Source organism: Hyla sarda, chromosome 5, assembly GCF_029499605.1.
Source record: "Hyla sarda isolate aHylSar1 chromosome 5, aHylSar1.hap1, whole genome shotgun sequence".
Lineage (NCBI taxonomy): Eukaryota > Metazoa > Chordata > Amphibia > Anura > Hylidae > Hyla > Hyla sarda.
This window is the reverse complement of record NC_079193.1, coordinates 234,847,977-234,870,601: the sequence shown is the minus strand read 5'-3', so window position 1 is coordinate 234,870,601 and position 22,625 is coordinate 234,847,977. Positions and strand designations below refer to the sequence as shown.

At 44.6% G+C, this 22,625-nt stretch overlaps 1 protein-coding gene across 4 annotated transcripts in view; it reads left to right on the top strand.

The window, feature by feature from the left end:
• The window catches only part of RIPOR2 (RHO family interacting cell polarization regulator 2), a 195,522-nt gene that overhangs the window by 89,107 nt on the left and 83,790 nt on the right, over positions 1-22,625 (top strand). For all 4 annotated transcript variants that reach the window (XM_056521323.1, XM_056521321.1, XM_056521324.1 and 1 more), the window contains exons 6-9: positions 737-790; positions 2,150-2,299; positions 4,792-4,855; positions 20,545-20,588. In XM_056521323.1, coding sequence (XP_056377298.1) covers positions 737-790; positions 2,150-2,299; positions 4,792-4,855; positions 20,545-20,588 — 312 coding nt within the window. The remainder of the gene's footprint in view (positions 1-736; positions 791-2,149; positions 2,300-4,791; positions 4,856-20,544; positions 20,589-22,625) is intronic.

The window sequence follows — 22,625 nt, the reverse complement described above, 5'->3', positions numbered from 1 at the left end:
GTTGCGTAAGATCCAGCCCAGCATCTCAGTGCTGCACACCTACCTCTAACTAATGCTTGCCATATACAAACATATTCTACAGGTGTATATTTATTTGCTGGCCAGATATAGACTGGATGCATGTGAGCACAGTATGGGCGTATTTTTTACACCACAAATGACAGCCTGTTCCCTATACCTGAACTGACTGCAGTCAGGCAGGTATTGTGACCATAATACAGGTGCAAAAAAATACGTTCATATTATGCTGATATGAATCATCTCTTTAAAGGGGTACTCCGCCCCTAGACATCTTTTCCCCCTATCCTTTGAATAGTGGTATAAGATGTCTGATCGTGGGGGTCCCGCCGCCTGGGGCGGCGGGACCCCCCTCGATCAGACATCTTATCCCCTATCCAAAGGATAGGGGATAAGATGTCTAGGGGTGGTGTACCCCTTTAAGGTCCTTTAACAAGCATTGATCAGTGCTAAGAAAGTCAGTCAGCAATTGTAAGCAGGGAGCAGTTGCTGTCACTTTACAGTTATACAGCCATTTGTTTTCATTAATAATGGTTTAATAAATATTCTAGTATAGAATACAAGGATTGGTGCAGGGTTTTCTATACCTAAAGTATGTACCTATGCATAGATCAGACATGCGCTAAAGTATTTCTAGTACCATTTAGATAGCTGCTTGTTTTACCTGACAGTTTTAATAGTAACTATTAACAGAAGCATTACAATTTGTCTCTTCTAGCAAATCAAAACCATTGAGCGCTATATAAGACGACTGGAATTCCACATGAGTAAGGTAACACAAATCAGAAACACAGAGACATATTAAAAAAAAACATTATTTAAAACCTAAAACTTTAAGTATGTATAAAGTGAATGAAATGTGATAAGAGATGAGCGAACTTACAGTAAATTCAATTCGTCACGAACTTCTCGGCTCGGCAGTTGATGACTTTTCCTGCATAAATTAGTTCAGCTTTCAGGTGCTCCCATGGGCTGGAAAAGGTGGATGCAGTCCTAGGAGACTCTTTCCTAGGACTTTATCCACCTTTTCCAGCCCACCGGAGCACCTGAAGGCTGAATTAATTTACGCAGGAAAAGTCATCAACTGCTGAGCCGAGAAGTTCGTGATGAATCGAATTTTACTGTAAGGTCGCTCATCTCTAAATGTGATCAAGCATTCGGCTTGTCTCATCCAACAAGTGGTCAGTTTCACGGATAGCCCAATTGTACTGACCAAACACTTTATTGTAGAGGGTACTACGTTTTGTGGCGGATCCATACCCATCTAGATTAGGGATTCTGGTTCTGAAACTTTAACTAGCTACAGATATCCAGATGACTCACATTAGATCTATATAAAATCACCAGAGATTGTAAAACAATGGACCGGGCTAGATTGGAATTACATACACTATATGACTGTGCTTGGGGCTTTTAGCAGCAATGAAAGCTTATCTTTTCTCCTGCAGATGTAGCACAATATAGTAAATTGCTAGTAACTGCATTTGATATTCTTGCTATTTTCTTTGTGCTTATCCTTGGCTACAGCTCTGTAACTCGGTGTAGTGAAGCTGCTATAAATAGAGTCGTTTTTTTCTACTAATAGCAGGGTTTACAGCTGTCTTGTGGTTGGTCACGTTTCTGCATGCAGCACATATCTGCTTCTCTTTCTCTGGTGCCACCTGTTGCCCTGGGTCCTGTAATGCTTTATCGCACACTTCCGGTTTTTTGAAAACGGATACTGTTTGCTTTAATTGTGAATGCTTTTGTAGGGAAGAGAAATTCCATAAATGTTTTATTTGTTCTATCATGCATCCAGATATGCAGAACAAGAAAGTTGCTTCAACATTTTAGGGTCTTTATTGAGCTGTTAGAATTATATGTCCTGTAAACGTTTTCTGGAAGTCAAGTATTGTGATCAGATGTTTATGTATTTTCAGTCCCCACACCCTAAAAAGGTGGTATATTCATTGCAACTAAATCTTAGGAAATGCCATATTGAAAGTACTCTTTACATTCAGTCCAGATGTCAGGGAAACTAATCCTCAAAACTCAAACCCCAAATCTGGCTACATATAATCAGTAGTGACAGATTCAATTCTGCCTTATTTAACAAGCCTATATGTGTGTATTTTTTATTTTTCTTTGCAAGGTTGATGAGCTGTATGAAGCATATTGTATCCAAAGACGCCTACGTGAGGGGGCATGTAAAATGAAGCAGGCATTTGCTGCTTCACCTTCAAGCAAGGCAGCTCGGGAGAGTTTGTCTGAAATAAATAAGAGCTTCAAAGAGTACACGGAGGTACGTCCATTAATAGTGTGCACGCTTCTTTTACTACTCACTCACTACAGACTGTATTGCCATAAAGCTGTGAGAGCAATAACATTCTCATTGCCTGGCGTAAGCATTTTATATTATGTTTCCTCATCATCCAGATCAATCTAACAGAGTTGTGTTACAGCTGACACAGAACCAGAGATTACCCCAGGAAATATTGCACATTTTTCTTAGTAGAAAATTCATAGCATTTCCACGTGTAGACCTGCAGTAGCAAATCCGAATTCTGATGATTTTGATGTGAATTTTTTTTCGAATTGCTGCCATGGATTGGGGAAGGGGGATGAAGGAATGCATTAAAGGGGTACTCCGCACCCCTAGACATCTTATCCCCTATCCAAAGGATAGGTGATAAGATATCAGATCGCCAGGGTCCCGCTGCTGTGGGCCCCCGGGATCAGTAGCCAGGACCCAGGGTTAATGCCGGTATCACCGATGACCCACATTAACCATTTATCAACTTTGCTTGCAGTGTCTAAAATGAAAGTAAAGCGATCCTGGCAGCTCAGCGGATGAAATCGCGATGTCCCTATCAGCTGAGAGGACAACGGGAAGGCCCTTACCTGCTTCCTCGCCATCCGATCGATGATCCTCTGCTGCCTCCAGCCTCTGCAGGCTGGAGCAGCAGAGCACCTATAACACTGATCAATGCTATGGCATAGCAGTGAACAGTGTATGGAATCAAAAGATTGTATGGTATAGCCCCCTAATAAATGTGAATAAGCAACTCCCCTAATAAAAGTTTGAATCACCCCCTTTTAGGGATCAAAATATGACCATTTTAAACATACTAATTTTGGTGCATGTAGTTAGGATTTTTTTAAAGTAGTAAAATAAAATAAAACTTACATAAATTATCTTTGTAACCATATGGAACTACAGAATAAAGATAAGGTGTCATTTTTACTTAAAAGTGCACTGCGTAGAAATGGAAGCCCCAAACATTACAAAATGTTTTTTGTTTTTTATTTTTTTTATTTCACCCAACTAATACTTTATTTATTATTTTTTTTGGCTGCAGATTTTGTTATAAAATAAGTGACGAAAGGAAAATGCTAAAACGAAAAATCGCCTGGTCCTTAAGGCCAAAATGGGCTTTATTGTTAAGGGGTTAACCCCTTAAGGACCCAGGACGTATGGGTACGTCCTGGGTCCCGGTCCTGCGATATAACGCGGGGTCACACATCATATCGCGGCGGGCCCAGCGTCATAGTGAAGCCGAGACCCGCCTCTAATAGCGCGCAGCACTGATCGCGGTGCTGCGCGCTATTAACCCTTTAACCGCGCTCTCAAAGCTGAGCTGCGCGGTTAAAAACTAAAGTAAAAGTGCCCATCTAGCTCAGGGAGCTGTTCTGGATCGCTGCGGTGTAATCGCGGCATCCCGAACAGCTGTAGCACATGGGGGGGTTTTCTTATCTTCTCCTGCGCTGTCCGATCGCCGAATGAATGCTTCATTCAATCAATCAGTGTAAAAGCTGGATCAATCAGTGTAAAAGTTCAGTAAATGCAATGTTATAGCGCCATATAGGAGCTATAATATTGCATAAGAAAAGTGTAAAAAAAATAATTAACCCTTTCAATTATCCCTTCCCCTAATAAAAGTTTGAATCACCCGGCATTTCTAAGAATAAAAAAAACACAGTGTAAATAAAAATAAACATATGTGGTATCGCCTCGTGCAGAAATGTCCGAATTATAAAAATATTTTGCTTTTTAAACCGCACGTTCAATGGCGTACGCGCAAAAAAATTCCAAAGTCCAAAATACCGCATTTTTGATCACTTTTTATACCATAAAAAAAGTGAATAAAAAGTGATCAAAAAGTCTGATCAGAACAAAAATGGTACCGCTAAAAACTTCAGATCATGGCGCAAAAAATGAGCCCTCATACTGCCCTGAACACAGAAAAATAAAGAAATTATAGGGGTCAGAAGATGACCATTTTAAACGTATACATTTGAAAAATTTTAAATGAAAAAACGGAAAAAGCCCGGGTCCCTAAGGGGTTAAAGTTATTATAATAAACAAACAATGTATTTTAAATTCACAATTGCAGATTTTGCAACGCAGATATGCAGTGGTTTTACAGCAAAATGCACAGCAACAATGGATTTATTTTTGAGTACCTCACTAATGAGGAAAATCTGCTGTGTCTATACAGCATATCAACCTCGTGATAGCATTCCTTAGTGGTAAAGTCACATGTGCTATATTTTGCTGCAAATTTACTGCTACGTATTTTCTGCTGCGTATTTTCTTACCCATTGAAGTCAATGAGTAGCAAAATTGGCTGCATATTTTGCTACCCGTTCACTTTAATGGGTAAGAAAATATGCAGCAGCAAAATACATCCTTGTGAGTCAGAAAACATAGCAAGAAGACGTACAATAGACACACTTTCTATGAACATTAAAACAATTCTTGTTTGCTGACATCTTTGCTCTTTAATTTTACAGAATATGTGCACAGTTGAGTCTGAAATGGAAAATTTATTGGGTGAATTCTACATCAAAATGAAAGGTAGCCAATGTGTCAGTATTGTCTTGTCATTTTATGGTGCATGCATTCCGCTTCAGTTGGTGAAAGAAATCTCTTGAATGAAAACCTGCCCATCTTGTATGATATATATATATATTTTTGTTTTGTTCATGCTTTATAAGTGGAGTGGATCACCTTATAAAGGTGTGCTCATATTAACTTTACCATAAAGGTCTGTCAGGTTTTTATTGTTTTACTGCTTAAAGGGGCTCTCCCACCACTGTTTTATCCCTTGTCGTGGACACCCCAAAATCTTGTTAACAGGCTCCTAAATAATCCATTGGAATATAGCAGTAGTTACGCATACGCACAGCCACTCCTTTTATCATCTATGGGAGCTGCAGGAGATTCAGAGATTCCGCAGCAGCCAAGTCCCATTGTATTCAATGAGATACTGCTGCGCTATGCACATGGCGGAAAATTCCGATCCCAGTGTCCGCAGAAAGAATGAACATGTCCATTCTTTCTGCAGCCTCTGCACAGAATGCATTGCCGTCTGAGATTTTATTACAAGCAGCAACATTTTTAATTGCTGCTTTAAAAACTCTTTCTGTAGTATTGCAGATGCTCAGAAAGACATCTGGACTTGGTAAGCAACATTATTTATCCTTACACTACAACAATGGGAGTTATTTTGGGAGTTATGGGTAATGATGTTTCTGGAATTATTTCAAAGAGAACGTAAGAATTCATTAAAATAGACATGTATGGAGAGGTGACAGGTGCTATTTAAAGGGAACCTTTCACCAGGTTTTGCCCTAATGGTGCAAGCACATTATATAGAAGTGTTTTCCTGAAAGTGTGCCTCCAGCTATTGCAAAACTGCAACTTCCAGCATGCCCAGACAGCCAACGGCTGTCTGGGCATGCTGGGAGGTGTAGTTTTGCAAGAGATAGAGATACAATGTTTGTGAAATGTGTTATATAGGTTAAATAATGTTGCTTACCAAGTCCAGATGTCTTTCTGAGCATCTTCAATACTACAGAAAATTAGTTTTTAAAGCAGCAACTAAACATTTTGCTGCTTCTTGGTCTGCGTGAGAATTCATGGTTGTTAATCACGCCTGAGCGCAGAGGGTATTGACTACTTGGGAATGCCACATGGCCCAATGACCACTCCTTAGTATACGACACCGGACACTTTTAAAACTCATTTTCTGCAGTTTTGCGGATGCTCAGAAGAACATCTAGAACTGGTAAGAAATCCTTATTTTACCCTTTATAACATGTTGCTACCAAGTATATAAGGCATAACCCGGCGACTGGTTCCATTTAATGAAGAGTTAATATTCTATGACCTTTACTGTTCTCTACAAGGTAAGAAGGGTTGTAAAAATTAGGATTACAGGTGCAGCCATGTAAGTGACAAATCTTGCCCTCATGCTTCAGAATTTTTATCTGCGGTCTGTTTTTTTTTTTTTCATTTATTTTTTCAGACTTTTTTTGTATACATTTTTTACATAATTAACATACAGAAAAACACAACTCCCATTTCCCAATACCACCCCACCTCTCTAACAACATTGCCCACTTCCACCCCCCCCCCCCCCCCCCCAACAGAACAGTCCCAAGTCCACCAAAAGTCCAAATGCGCCACCCTGCGGCAAAAAATATAAGCATCCCAAGTATCACCCAAACAATAAAAATATATAAGACGATCATATATAAAGTGACATATAGCATAGTTTGAAGTCAGGGCAGAAGTAACCACAACAAGCGGCAACATCCAATATGGAAAACATTAGACACAAAGTAACACCGAAGGGCATGGAGAAAAAACGGGTGAAATGTCCGTAATCCTAGAGACCCCCTCCCCCACAGGCCCCATACCATACAGAAGAAAGGAGCTTCCTAAGGACTATCCGAGCTTAACCTTCAATCTCCACCCAGGGGCCTCATATCATATGAAACTTACGCATAGCCTAGCCTTTTTCATAAATACTTCTCGCTAAATGATCAATGAGCGTCACCCAGGCAGTTAAGTCAGTTACCATAGGAGGATTGGTTCTTATCCATAGGAGGACTGGTACAGTATGCGGAGAATACCCAATTCAACCCCCAAGGGCTCTGTCCTGCATCCTATAAGACCCAGTAAGCATGGCGCAGTTTGGATTTTTAAATCTACAGCGTATCACTTTGTTTGTGTCAATATGTTGGCAGATTTTCACCACACATTTCACACCTTTTATTGTAGTGGGGTAAAATCCATTGCAAATCCACATCAAAATCCACTTGTTAAACTTGCAGATATTTGTGGCTGAGCAATCTGCTCTGTGGATTTCTACCCTTAGGGGTACGTTCTCAGAGCGGATTCCCAGCGTATTTTACGTTGCGGATCCGCCGCTGAAGGACCGCTGTATGGTGCCTTTACATTTGACTGCTCGGAGCGAGTCGCTGCGCTCATGCACAGTATACTCTCACATCGCGGCAGCTCACTGCCTAGCTCATACACCAGGGGGAGCGGCTGCGATGTGTGCGAGTACACCGTGAATGCGTGGCAATTTGAACATTGCTTCAGTGTGTCTGATTGTATCGGCGGCAAGCACATGTAAAGGCACCATACAGCGGTCCTTTAGCGTCGGATCCGCAGCATAAAATACGCTGGGGATCCGCTCGTGTGAACGTACCATTAAAGATTCTTGTTTCTCCTGTTCAAAACGAGACAAAGTTAAGGTTTTCTAATGCCGAGAACCAGAGGCTTTAGCTTGTTAAAGGGGTTCTCCGGTGCTTACACATCTTATCCCCTATCCAAAGGATAGGGGATAAGATGCTTGATCGCAGGAGTCCCGGGATCTTGCACGCGGCACCCCGTTTGTAATCAGTCCCCGGAGCGTGTTCGCCCCCTCCCGTAGGCTTGTATTGTGGGGCGGAGCGTGACGTCACACGGGGGCGGAGGCGTGATGTCACACGCCGCCGGCCCGTGTGGTCGCCGGTAATCAGACCCGGAGCGAACACGCTCCGGGGACTGATTACAAACTGGGTGCTGCGTGCAAGATCCCGGGAGTCCCCAGCGGCGGGACACCAGCGATCAAACATCTTATCCCCTATCCTTTGGATAGTGGAAAAGATGTGTAAGCACCGGAGAACCCCTTTAACATAAAATGACTCCTTCAAGATTATTTTAATCATTTTAGAATATTGAAAATGTTCCTCGATACGTTATCTAAGACATGATTTAACTTTTTTTTTATTTTTTTTTTTATTCCCAATTATGAGTAACAACAACACTGGTTGCTTTGTTTGGTAGACAACATCATATGAAAATCTGGAATCTTGTGAGAGCTGATCTTTATCTTTAGTATGATCCATTTTCTCTTGTTTTGGTTCAATGGTAATTAGATTTTACATGTGAATCTTTGCTGCCACCTATTGGTAACAGACACTTCTCTTCCCCTGACCTTTTATACAGTGGTCCCGCAAGTTACAATATTAATCGGTTTCAGGACTAACATTGTATGTTGTGGCCATAACTCTATGAAAACCTGATAATTGGTTCTGAAGCCCCCAAAATGTTATCCAAGAATGGGAAAAAGGGATGATTAAACACATAAGTAGGTAACTATTATAAATAGAGCAAATCCTTACATATAAAAGTAAGAAAGAGCTGCTGGGAGCTGTAAATCACTGTTTATGTAGAGGACAGGAGCTTCTTCGGGGTTCTGTACAGTACACACAGTGTCTCAAAAAAAGAAATTCCCATTATGATTGGTCAGTTCTTCCGGGTCTTGACACATTTCACAGATCTGGACTGTCCGTAGTATTGTATGGTGAGTCTGTTTTCAATATGAATCAGTGGATTTTTATATTGACAGTCCATAACATTACAAAGTATTGACGTTTCGGTCGTTTCTGGACCTTCCTCAGAATTATACTAAAAAATATACAGAAAATCAGAAATCAGGACATAGATGTCAAAGTAAGTATGTGCACATAAAGTGATATATATAAAATATATACATAGTAACTAGAAATTAGCAAATTATTGAAAAATTTGATTCGGGCGATTTGCCGAATTTTCCCCCATAATTTGTTTCGGTATGAATTTATTCGCACTGAATCGCTATTAAAAACTATTTCTGGCCTACAGAGAGCCTCAATAGGGGTGTGGAAAACTTTGCCTTGCTGTAACACGCAAAGGGTGTGTGCTGGGTTAGTGAAATAATACTGTTATTCAGTATGACATAAAGATCAGAGGCGTTGCTATTAGAATCACTGTTGCAGAGCGGTACAATGACAGAGCCTGGAGGTGGCATCAGTATGAGGAGACCATATAGTGGCTGAACGACACAGCGTGGAGGTGGCGGCAGCATGGGGAGATAATATAGTGGCTGAATGACATAGCGTGGAGTAGTGCTGGGTGGTGTACTGGTTCATACCGAATACTGAAATTTTTGTGCTGCACGATATTAATTTTTCCCATACTGCAATACCGGTTGGGCCCCTTCCCCCCCGGGAATAAATGAATTATCAACCCACTGTCCTCACATCGGGGAACTAATCATATGTGACCCACGAGCGCTGTTCTGCTTCTCCCCCCAATTTATCAGTCCAGCGCTGCGGTGTCCCCATCGGGGTACTACTCACGTCACCCGCAAGCGCTGCCCTCCTCGTCCTCCTGTTTGTTGCGGGCCACCGGCGCTGACACTCTGTACTGTACGCTGTATCCCTATGCCCGGGCTGCAAAAGATAAGCAAAATAAACTTTAACGCACCTTCCTACGTTTCCCTGTCGGTCGGGACCTGCTTCCTGGGGACAGGAACGTCAGAGAGCAGTCAGCCTATCACCGGCCGCAGCTATGTTCCGCCGCGGCCGGTGATAGGTTGAGCGCACTGGCATGTAAGAAGCCGGCCGGTTTTTTACATGACAGTGGGCTCAGCCTATCACTGGCTGAGGCGGAACATCGCTGCGGCCGGTGATAGGCTGACGGCTCTCCGATGTTCCCGTTCTCAGGAAGAGCGTGAGGCCAACGTAGGAAGGTGTGTTAAAGTTTATTTTGTTTATCTTTTGCAGCCCCGGCATAGGGATACCAAATACAGTATAAAGTGTCAGCGCCGGCAGCCCGCAACAAACAGGAGGACGAGGAGGGAAGCGCTTGTGGGTGACGTGAGTAGTACCCGATGGTACAGCGCTGGGCTGATAATTAATTTGGGGTGGGGGGAGCAGAACAGCATTCGTGGGTCACATGATTTGGGGGGGGAGAAATACAGTTATATACCGTGGAACCGCCATAAGTTAAAAAAATACCGCGATACACTTATTTGGTCATACCGCCCAGCTCTAGTGTGGAGGTGGCAGCAGCATGAGGAGACCACATAGTGGCTGAATGACATGGCCAGGAGTTGGTGGCAGCATATAGTGGCTAAATGACACAGTCTGGAGTTTGCGGCTTCATGAGGATTACATATAGTGGCTCAATGACACAGCCTGGAGGTGACGGAAGCATGAGGAGACCATATAGTGCCTGAATGACGCAGCGTGGAGGTGGAAGCAGCATGACGAGACCATATAGTGGCTGAATGACCCAGCCTGGAAGTGGAGGAAACATGAGGAGACCATAGAGTGCCTAAATGACACAGCGTGGAGGTGGCAGCAGCATGAGGAGAACATATAGTGGCTTAATGACACAGCCTGGAGTTGGCGGCAGCATGAGGAGACCATATAGTGGCTGGGCTGAATGACACAGCGTGGAGGGGGCGGCAGCATAAGGAGACCATATAGTGACTGAATGACACAGCGTAGTGGTGGCGGCAACATGAGAACATATAGTGGCTGAATGACACAGCCTTGAGTTGGCGGCAGCATGAGGAGAACATATAGTGGCTGAATGACACAGCCTGGAGGTGGCGGACACATGAGGAGACAGGCAGAAGAAAACGGTCTCTTTTGTAAAAGTGTTAGTGTTGTATTGAGGATATGCATTACATAAAACTTACCTTTTAATTATATGCTTAAAATAAAATATATGGACCCAACATTTTTTTTTTATCAAATGAAAGGAAAGGTGTGCAAAAAAACACCATGAGGTAGATTTATCAAAACCTGTCCAGAGGAAAAGTTACCCAGTTGCCCTAAGCAACCAATCAGATTGCTCCTTTCATTTTTAACAAGGCCTCTGCAAAATGAAAAAAAGGAATTTGATTGGTTGCTATGGGCAACTGGGCAACTTTTCCACTGGACAGGATTTGATAAATCTCCCCCATGTGCCACCTACACCAACAAGTATTGATGTGATGCAAAGACCTCTAAAAGGTGGAAGGGAACAACGTATGGTCTATTCTAACCGGTGGAGGTAAAAACTTCCCCTGAAAGGCCCTGCTCTCGCATTATTAATTCCCTTCTTGGCAAGTGTTACTCGCTCTAAAAAGGGCGGCCCCACACAGGAACCTCTCCTTCAAACACTGCCATTTCCCAGGGTTTTTAGGTGGAAATAGGGATTGGTTCCTGTGTGGGGCCGCCCTTTTAAAGGAAAACTGTCAGATATTTTCTCCCGCACTATCCACAGGTACTGATGGATAGTGCGGGAGACGCTGATTCCAACGTGCCTTACCTTGCCCGGATCCGCCTGGCCGTTCGTCCGCAATTGTACTTTTATTCTATGTGGAAATCTTGTTCTAACTGGCACTGGTTGGGGCTTCTGCATCTTAACTGGCACTGATGTCAGCGCCGCTTATGAATATTCATCACCCCTCCCTCCAGCTCTCCCCCTCTTCACCGCTCCTAACTGGAGGGAGGGGGGATGAACATTCATAAGCGGCGCTGACGTTAGTGCCAGTAAGCTGCAGAAGCCCTGCCAATGCCAGTTACAACAAGATTTCCACATAGAATAAAAGTACAATTGCGGGCAAACAGCCAGGTGTATCCGGGCAAGGTAGGGCTCGTTGGAACCAGCGTCTCCCGCACTATCCATCAGTACCTGTGGATAGTGCGAGAGAAAATATCTGACCGGTTTCCTTTAAGACGAGTAACACTTTCCTCGAAAGGATGGAAGGGAACAACGTATTGCCATTGTAGCAGGTGGGGATAAAAACTTCCCCTGTAAGGCCCTACTCTCCTCTTGCCCCATTAATTCCCTTCTTGGCAAGCTTTACTCAACCTAAAAAGGGCAGCCCCACACAGGAAACTCTATTTCCACCTAAAAACCCTGGGAAATGGCAGTGTTTGTAGGGGGAAATAGGGAGAGGTTCCTATGTGGGGCCGCCCTTTTTAGGGCGAGTAACACTTGCCAAGAAGGGAATTTAATAATGCGAGAATAGGGCCTTACAGGGGAAGTTTTTACCCCCACCGGTTACAATGGACCATACGTTGTTCCCTTCCACCTTTTAGAGGTCTTTGCATCAGATCAATACTTGGTGCTGTAGGTGGCACATGGTGTTTTGCACAGATTTCCTTTTATTTGATTTAAAAAAAAAATTGCATCCATATATTTTATCCTAAGAATATTATTAAAAGTTACGTTTTACGTAATGCATATCCTCAATACGTATTTGTGGTCTGATGCGGAGGAATGTCTGTAACTGGGGAGCAGTGCCATAAATATGTTTAGCACTATCCATATTTATGAAGTGTTGGTGTGGCACCATGGTCAATCTACTCTGATGCATCAGGCATTGGTGGGTGCAATTCCTGGCTGATCCATGCCTGATTCATCTTCACAAAGGTCAGTCTCTCCACGTTTTTCATGGACAGACGAGTTCTCCTTGGGGTTACTATGGCCCCTGCCGCACTAAACACCCGTTCTGATGGCACACTACTGGCCAGGCAGGACAGCTTTTCCAGGGCAAACTCTGCTAGTTGTGGCCGCAAATCAAGTTTGGCTGCCCAGAAGTCCAGCGGATCTTCGAGGTATGTTGGCATGGTCATGTCAAGGTATGCCACCTCCTGCTGGTTCAGGTCCCGCTCCAGGTCTGCCTGCTGCTGATGAGTTGCTTCACTATGCGGGTGAAGAAAGCTACTCATCAGCGACTGTAGACTCAGGCTGCTGCTGATGAAGCTGGTACTGCTCCTGCCACCCCTCCCCAGCAGCCATGGCAGTGCAAGGTGACTGCAGATGGCCCCCCTGAATCAGACCTGCAAGAGAATGGACGATGGTGCCGATAGGCATCGGCCAACTGACTACGTAGGATGTCTTTGTAGTAGATCAGTTTGTCCTCCTTCTCAGTGGGTGTAAAAAAGGCCAACATTTTGTGCTGGTAGCGAGGGTCCAATAAGGTGGAGAGCCAGAAGTCATCCCGCTGCCGAATTGTGACAATTCGGCTGTCACTACGCAAGCAAGTGAGCATGCATCGAACCATTTGTGCAAGTGACTCTGAGGGACTCCCTGCCTCCATCTCCACTGTATACTGCCACGGTGTGTCTGGGTCATCTGTCTCGCCTTCCTCATAACCCTCTAGCTCCTCCAGCTACTTCTGCTCCTCTCCTGTCAGATGACTAGAAAAACCGCCCATCTCGGAAAACCTAAACTGCTCCACTGTTCCCCTCCTCCTCCAGTTCAGCCCCCACAGGGCTCATGCGGTCATGAGATGTAGGCGCCACGTCTCAAGTTCCCTGACCAGCCATAGTTTCCGACACGTGTTGTAGGAAAGGAAGCAGTGGAATGATGTTGTTCATTCCATAATCCTGGCGACTGACTAATAATGTGGCTTCCTCAAACAGCCTGAGCAAACGGCAGGTGTCACGTATGAGCTGCCACTGGTTGACATTGAAGTTACAGGGAAGTCCCCCTATACGCTTGGGTCATCAATAAATCGGTGATGGCTTTTCTCTATTCATATCGGTCCAACATATGGAGGAACATATTCACCCAGTGGGCGGTAAAGGACATGTATTGTCCCTGACCCTAGTTACAGCTCCACACGTCGGCGCTGCCGTGCACTTTGGTACACACAGACAGGCTCAAGGACTGGACCACCTTCTGTTCCACAAAATTGTGCAGGGCTGGCACTGCCTTCTTTGCAAGAAATTATGGCTTGGGACTCTCCACCTCGGCTCGGCACAAGCCATCAGTTCTCTGAATGGTGCAGAGTCCACCACTTCAAAAGGGAGAGACTGCAGCACCAGCAACTTGGACAGGAGCACATTCAGCTTCTGCGCCGTTGGATGAGTGGGTGCATACTGTTGTCTCTTGGACATGGCTTCGCCGATGGATTGCTGGCGGAATGACTGATTCGAAGTAGGAGGAGCAGGAGCATCTGGAGCGACAGAAGATGGGTACAATACACAGCTCCCTTCGGCTGAGGTATTGGAGCCTTGGCTGGCTGAAACACGGAACGGCGTGCCACTGGGTGCTGCAGCTGGCTGGACTACCACATCGGAGCCATGGTTCTCCCAGGCCACTTCATGGTGACTCTGCATATGCTGATGCAGGGCCGTGGTGCCAACATTGGGACCCTGGCCACGCTTCACCTTCTGCCGACACATCTTGCATGTGGCCAGGCTTGATGAATAACCGCCACACCGCCGAGTAGCTGATTTTCCCACCAACAGTCCACGCTGATTGACTGCTACTGCCGCTGACTCCAAGAACCTCTGTTCCACTACCTCCCGCTAAGGTAGGCTGCCGCAAAGTAGGTGGTCTACCCCAGGCATGTTTGGCTCCAGACTTTCCACTTCTGCCACCATGCTGACTGCCAACCATGCTGCCACCTTGCTGGCTCAGCTGATGCCTCACGGGCAACGTGCAACCCTCTTCTCCTGATCATGATAAAGCCCCTTCTGCACCCGACTTCATCATCATCGGGTTGTGTCTGCACGTCACTGATGTCCTCTTCAGATTCTTCAACAGTGTCTGCTTTAGGAGAAAGACAAGAGGCCTTTAGTTCAAAGAGGAAAGAAGGAGGAAATATCTCTATAAATATTACCACCATACTGTTACTGACCAAATCCTGTATACGAAGATCAATATTAGTAATAATACTAGTATAGAAGGAGGAATATTATCACCATACATATTATTATAATAATATTGTTCATAGTGACCTGGCTCCACACAAGCTTTGCAGTCCCTGTGATTACAGTGCAGTTACATCTACTGACTCACATAAGGCGTTTTCTTGGAGTCACTCTCTTCCCTTTTCCTTCTCTGTCTTGCTCAGACCATCATGAAGTTTTCTCCCAACCATGACTCGTCTTCACAGAATCTGCTAGACAACAAACCTATTAGGCCCGCACTATTTCTAGCACATTTCCCACATGTTCCTTACCCTAAATGCTCCAGAAATCCCCCCTAGGTGCCCTGAATAGTATAAAGAAGTAAAGTGTGCTAAGGGAAAGGGTAGGGGGATATGGTGGAGGGTAGGTTATTTAAGGTAGAACCCCACCAGTAGGTCGATAATAACCCTAGTAGGTAATTCCCCCAGTAATGCTCCCAGGTAGGTAATATCCCAGTAGTCAGGCAGTAGGTAATGTCATGTCATTACCTTGCCATTGCCCCCCCCCCCCCCACACTAGGTTGTCAGCATATTTCCCCCCACATTAGGTTGTCAGCATATTTCCCCCCACATTAGGTTGTCAGCATATTTCCCCCCACATTAGGTTGTCAGCATAGTTCTCCCCACATTAGGTTGGCAGTATTGTTCCCCCCAAATTAGGTTGTCAGCATAGTTCCACTACATTAGGTTGTCAGCATAGTTCCCCCCCACATTAGGTTGTCAGCATAGTTCCCCCCACATTAGGTTGTCAGCATATTTCCCGCCACATTAGGTTGTCAGCATAGTTCCCCCCCACATTAGGTTTTCAGCATAGTCCCCCCCACATTAGGTTGTAGTTCCCCCCACATTAAGTTGGCAGTATAGTTCCCCCACATTAGGTAAGCAGTATAGTTTCCCCACATTAGGTTGTAGTTCCACCACATTAGGTAAGCAGTATAGTTTTCCCCACCAGGGGTGTGGAAATTTGAAAAAAAAAACTACTTGTCCAAGGGACTAAAGCGGAACACAATCTACTTGTCCCTCAAGAAAATCCACTTGTCCTGGTAGATGAAATAATTTCAACCAAAATAGTACTATCTACCCCACTAGACCACCAGGGATGGGTATAAGATCCCTTTAGACACTGCTGTCAACTTAGACAGCGGTGATCTAATGGTATAATAGCGGCCACGGTGATCGCAGCATGCCAGGCTATTAGCGGCGGGAGAGCTGTAGCTCTTTTTACACCCGAGGCAAGCCCCCCCCCCCCCCCCATCTGACCCCTATAACTCCAATTTCTCCATATACAGGGATGTATGAGGGTAATCTTATGTGCCGTGATCTGTAGTTTTTATCGGAACCATTTATTGTCAGAACTTTTATTAGGAAAGGGGCTTATTCACATATATATGCACTTTCTAAAATATTTTAATCACTATTTTTCAGTCTTCATAGGGACTTATACACGGAGTCTTTTAATTGGAAACCACTGAACGCCGCTGTGTTATTGGGGGGGGGGGGGTTCTGCTTCTCCAGTTTATATGGTGCATTTTATTTACTCTAATTTATGTGTCAGAAAATGCTGGAAGTTGCATTTAGTTAGTAGATAACTACAACACCCAGCATGCCCTGATACAGCCTATGGTTGTGTGGGTGTTGAAGCATGTTGCACTGTATAGTAGTACAGTTAAGGTTATTGTGTAACATGCTGGGAGTTGTAGTTTTGGTTTGTGTCAGCTGTAGAGCCATAGGATGTGTCAAGGAATACAGGGAATTGCAGTTAGTAACTACAACACCCAGCATGCCCTGATACAGCCTATGGTTGTGTGGGTGTTGAAGCATGTTGAACTGTATAGCACAGTAAAGGTTATTGTGGAACATGCTGGGAGTTGTAGTTTTGGTTTGTGTCAGCTGTAGAGCCATAGGATGTGTCAATGAATACTGGGAATTGCAGTTAGTAAGTACAACTCCCAGCATGCCCTGATTCAGCCTATGGCTCTGCAGCTGACCCGAACCAAAACTACAACTCCCAGCATGTTACACTTTATAGTTCTACAGTTTAGGTTATGGTGCAGCATGCTGGAATTTGTAGTTTTGGTTCGGGCGTGTTTGCGTGCATCCGTGGGGCTCTTGGTCGGCGAGTATGAAGGGGTGAGATTCTGGGGGTGCAATTTAGTGCAGGTGACCAGAAGACACTAAAAATAAAAAAATTAGATGGCACAACTGGCAGCTGCACTTGTCAGTCCTCCCCTGTACAAAACATACATGCATATACATCATACATACACACATACATACACCGGCCACTGCCCCCTATATTATACAGTATATACATACATCATACATAGACACATCATACATACACCGGCCACTGCCCCCTATATTATACAGTATATACATACATCATACATATATACACTGGCCACTGCCCCCTATATTATACAGTATATACATACATCATACATAGACACATCATGCATACACCGGCCACTGCCCCCTATATTATACAGTATATACATAAATCATACATATATACACTGGCCACTGCCCCCTATATTATACAGTATATACATACATCATACATAGACACATCATACATACACCGGCCACTGCCCCTTATATTATACAGTATATACATACACCGGCCACTGCCCCTATATTATACATAACATATACACACACACAATCCTACATAGACACATCATACATGTACATACACCGGCCACTGCCCCCTATATTATACATTACATACATAGTTACAGACACATCATACATACACCCGCTGCTGCTTCCCCATCATACATTACATACACACATCACACATACACAGACATCATACACATACACACATCACACACAGACTTCATACACACATCACACATACACTCAAACCATACATATACACCATACATATGCACACTTCATACATACACCCGCCGCTGATACACCCCCCTAATCATACATTACATACATATACAACCACCCTTCCCGCCGCCTGCATGCTCGGCCTCCTCACCTGAGCTTCACACTCACTTGCTTCTACATTACACAAGAAGCAGGGGGAGAACGAGGACGGACACAGCTCCGTACACAGCTCCTCCCCTCCCCCACACAGCTCCATCCCCCTACCCCTGCTCTGTCTCCTCAGGACCTCATCTACCACGGAGAGGCTGCAAGTTTGCATGGGGAAAACACAGAGCAGGAGGGGGAGAGAGGACGTCCGTGCTATGTGTTAGGAGGACAGACTGCACTGCACGGGGAGGATTTATGTGTGTGAGGAGGACAGACTGCACTGCACGGGGAGGATTTCTGTGTGTGAGGAGGACAGACTGCACTGCACGGGGAGGATTTATGTGTGTGAGGAGGACAGACTGCACTGCACAGGGAGGATTTATGTGTGTGAAGGAGGACAGACTGGGGCACGGGGTGGGTTCTCTGAGCAGCGGCCCCCGGCTACTGAAATCAGCTGGGGGCCGCCGCCCCCTCCATACACCCTGAGCGAGGGTGTGAGGTGAGATTTCTGAAGTCGGTCCGGCCCTGCTAGCCCGATACAGGGCTAAATCTATGAAAAATTCACCTGCCCGGCACCCAAAAACTACTTGTCCCGGGCATCGGGCGATAGGATTTCCACATCCCTGCCCCACATTAGGTTGTAGTTCCCCCACATTAGGTTGGCAGTATAGTTTCCCCACATTAGGTTGTAGTTCCCCCACATTAGGTTGGCAGTATAGTTCCCCCACATTAGGTAAGCAGTATAGTTTCCCCCACATTAGGTTGTAGTTCCCCCACATTAGGTAGGCAGTGGACCCTACAGACATACAGCCTTCCGCCATATACAGTGTATGGCTGGAGGCCGGAGGAGCGGTGGTCGTTGCACCGAAGATGATGTGCGACTGGCAACTTGCCATACCCGCGCGTCCTCGTTGCTCCACTCTGCTTTGCTCTGCTGTTGCTATGGGCGCACACACGGGACATCAGTGACGTCCCTGCATGTGCTACCTCCCGGCCAGAAAATACCGTAGATAGATATGAGAGAGACTGATAATTAGCTAGATAGATATTAGATAGATAAATGTCTCTGACTGTGTGGGCATGCTGTGAGTTGTAGTTTTACAGAAGCATGAGATGGAGGTAAATGGACATTATCTCATTGTTTCTTAACCAGGTTGTCCCCAGCTGTTGCATGAGATAGTGTCTATTTAACTCCCACTAATCCCAACCTGCACCCGGAACCCCTCTCCCCAAAATGTTACTTAACTTGGATGAATGGGACCCAGCTGCAGGCATTGAAAGTCTTCTTCTTCCAAGATAGGAGCTGGTGTCAAGGTCTGTGGTGGGGTAGCAGGTAGTGCTGAGCAATATACCGGTTCATACCGAATACCGTTTTATTTTTTTATTCTGTATGATATGAATTTTTCCTATATCGCAATATCGGTTGCAATTCTGAATCCCAGATTCTCTACTTTTAAGAAAGATAGTCATACAACATAAATCAGTTATTAATTTGTATTTACAATTATGGACATTTATCAACGGGTTTAGTCAGGTTTTCTTTACTATAATTGTCGCAACTGCGACTACGTGATTTTTCGTGCGACATTTTGACTGGAAAGCGAGAAAAGCAAGTTTTCCAAAAATTAACTATGTAGTAATTTTAAAATGGACTACGGGTAGTCAGGTATTTATTAACTGCGACAGTCGCAACTGCGCAAAAAAAAGTCGCAACAGGGTTAAAAATTGACTAAATTTACTCCAGCTCAAACATGGAGCAGAAAAAGCTACTACCAAAGTAAAAAAGGAAAAATTGCTTACGTGAAAGAAAATTATCAACAGGCTGAAACCAGTTGATAGATAAGTCACACATAAGCAAAAAAAAGTAAGGAAAAAATTACTAAAAAAAGAATACATAAGCAAACATTGATAAATGTCCCTCAATATGTCTACATTCTGTTGGCATCATTTGTTAAATTTTGTTTTACGTTTTTAGGACATTACGGGGCTTAGAATCATCAATTTTCAAAATTATAGAGAACATTTCAAAATCAGATCTTTTTAGGGACGAGTACAGTTCTGAAGTAGATTTGAGGGTCCTGTATGTAAGAACCCCCTATAAATCACCCCATAATAAAAACTACACTATAAACATAATCAAAATGATACATGGGAAGTTTATTAAAAGGAGAAATATGGCAGAAATCTTAAGTTCCCCTGTGCCTGGACTGCAAAAACTAAAAAAAAAAAAAAAACTTTGACTCACCTTCCTACGTTCCCCCATTGCTCCGGTATCTGCCTCACTGTTTTCTGCTGCGATCTTCATGCTGCATCCTGGGGACGGGAACGTCAAAAAGCCGTCGGCGTATCATCGGCCACAGTGTGAGGGGAGGGGGGTCCGGCTCTCCTTCTCTGCTCTTCTATTCCCAGGCAGACAGCGCGGCCCTGCGTTGATTTTACAGGGCCCGCAGATGTACAGAAAAATTGTTGCTGGCAGCAACAGGCCCTCTCTATGGCTCAGGCAGTGCCCTGACTAAGTCTGCTCCTGGGCTTCTTTACCGGTGGTCTTCGGCTTCAGTGCTTGGCTGCTGCAGGGGCTGCAGCTGGGGTCCTGGCCCTCTGGGAGCCTGGGCCCCTTACTGCTGTACTGGCTTTACCCCCCATGATGGTGGCCCTGTTTAAGCATATACTTGCTGTTCTTTTGCCCTCATGAGGGGAATACTGACTGCAAACTGTTCTGAACAACTACTAATCTATAATATCTTTTCACTTATAGGCCTAGCTGGTTTTGCACGTCTATGTCCTGGAGACCAGTATGAGGTTGGTGAATTATTGACTTTCTTATTAGAGTAATATTTAGTTTTTCATTTGAGCAAGACCCTTCCACAATTTACAGATTACTGTCAAGAATGATTTACCAATGCTATAGCTGTAGATCAATGGTTGCCCACCAAGTATATTGTAGGAGCTTGAAATGTGATCCTTCACTCCATGAAAGAATTGACCATCACATTCAGGCCAAACAGTAGGCGCATACACATAAAAGCTCTTTTATCAAGCGGTTTTTGTGGTCAGCATTTTATCTAAATATTTGCTTGGACTTTTTCCCATAATATATCTTCTGAGATTGGTTCTTGTTTTTGGCCAAATATATATTGAGTGAATTCAGACCACAATGTATAAAAAAAAAAGCCCATGCTCATATATACATAAATAAATAAATAGACAGCACAGTGTTAAACACAAGTGCAGTAAATCTAAAGTATGCAATTTTTAGAGATAACAACATATTGTCTATATTATATGGTACTTATTCTTGTCCCTACATTCAGAAACACTGTTCATTGCAGCCGCTATCAGCATCCAGCAGAGGGCAATACTTGATTAAAAAAAAATAGAAATGGAAAAGAAAGAGCTTAGTGTGTTTTAGGTTTACCACATCTAGACTTTATTCCCCAGCAGAAGATATCCATTTTTTTGTTCTCTTTTACATTCATAAATGTTTTGCTAATAGTATTTTGCTAAAATAGCAAGAAGAAAAATGAATGGAGTCAGATTATTGACTCTTCTTATCCTTGACTGCTGTTTGTTGGAAACAATGTTTCTGTATTGGCTCCATTGGGGGACACAGACTCTGGGAATATGCTGCTGTCTCTAGGAGGTTGACACTATGGTAACCAAAAAGTCGGCTCCTCCGAGCAGGATATACCCGCCTCCAGGCCACTGAGCAATTCAGTTCTTGCTTAGTGTCTAAGGAGGTGGACATGGTCTGGTTTTCTCCAGACCAAGTCTCATATTTTTTTTTTTTTTATTCGGTTTAGGGACTGTGTTAGTTCTTTATTCCTTTTTATTTCTGTTTTCAGGTGGGGACTCAGGAATGCAATGTTCACTGTTTCCCCATTGCGAGAGGTGGCAGGCATCTTGGATGTACTGTTAACCCCCTCTCGCCAACGGTTAGCGCTTGGGGTTGTACCTCATGGGTCCGGGTCCCCCTACCTCCCTGTTCGCCTCGCTATGAGCTTGGCTTGCCGCAGGTGAAAAGGCTGGCTGAAGACCACAGTCTGAAGACTTCTTTAGGTAAGCTCTTCAGCATGAGGTGAGTATCTTTCTCCCTAGGTCTTGCAACAACTGGAGACCCTCTGTTTTTTTCTGCATTATTGGGGGAGCAGTGGCTACAGTACAGGCAAAATGAACAAAGGGACAAAGGGGGCACTTTATTGAGTGTGTGTATGTGTTTTTTTTTAACACACACGCTGCAGGCTTCTCCATGCGGGCGGGTGCACTTTTTACTTAGTTTTCGGCAGCCGCGGCAGCTCCGTCCCCGGGCGCACAGAACTCACTGCAGGTGGCATGTGCGCTCGGGGTTCGGAGCGGGCGCCATTACAGTATGAGTCCACGGTATCTTCTTCTTCAGGGGTGTTCGTTCCTCCCCCTCCACTGGCAGGTGGTCACGACGGATGCCAGCCTGTCGGGCTGGGGGGTGTTTTCAAGAATCGGATGGTTCAGGGCCTCTGGCCCCCCCAAGTAGCCCTTCTTTACATAAACGTTCTGGAACTGAGGGCGATTTATCTGTGTCTGAAGCATTGGGTGTCCCTGCTTCTGGATCAGCCTGTCCGTGTCCAATCGGACAATGCCACGGCTGTGGCATACATCAATCGGCAGGGCGGCACTCGCAGCTCAGCGGCCATGTCCGAGGTGTCAAAGATCCTCCTCTGGGCGGAACAAGTAGTTCCAGCCATTTCGGCGATTCACATTCCCAGAGTTCTCAATTGGGAAGCGGATTTCCTCAGTCGGTCCTCAGCCGACCCCGGAGAGTGGTCTCTTCTTCCTGAGGTGTTTGCGCAGGTCTGCGACCTC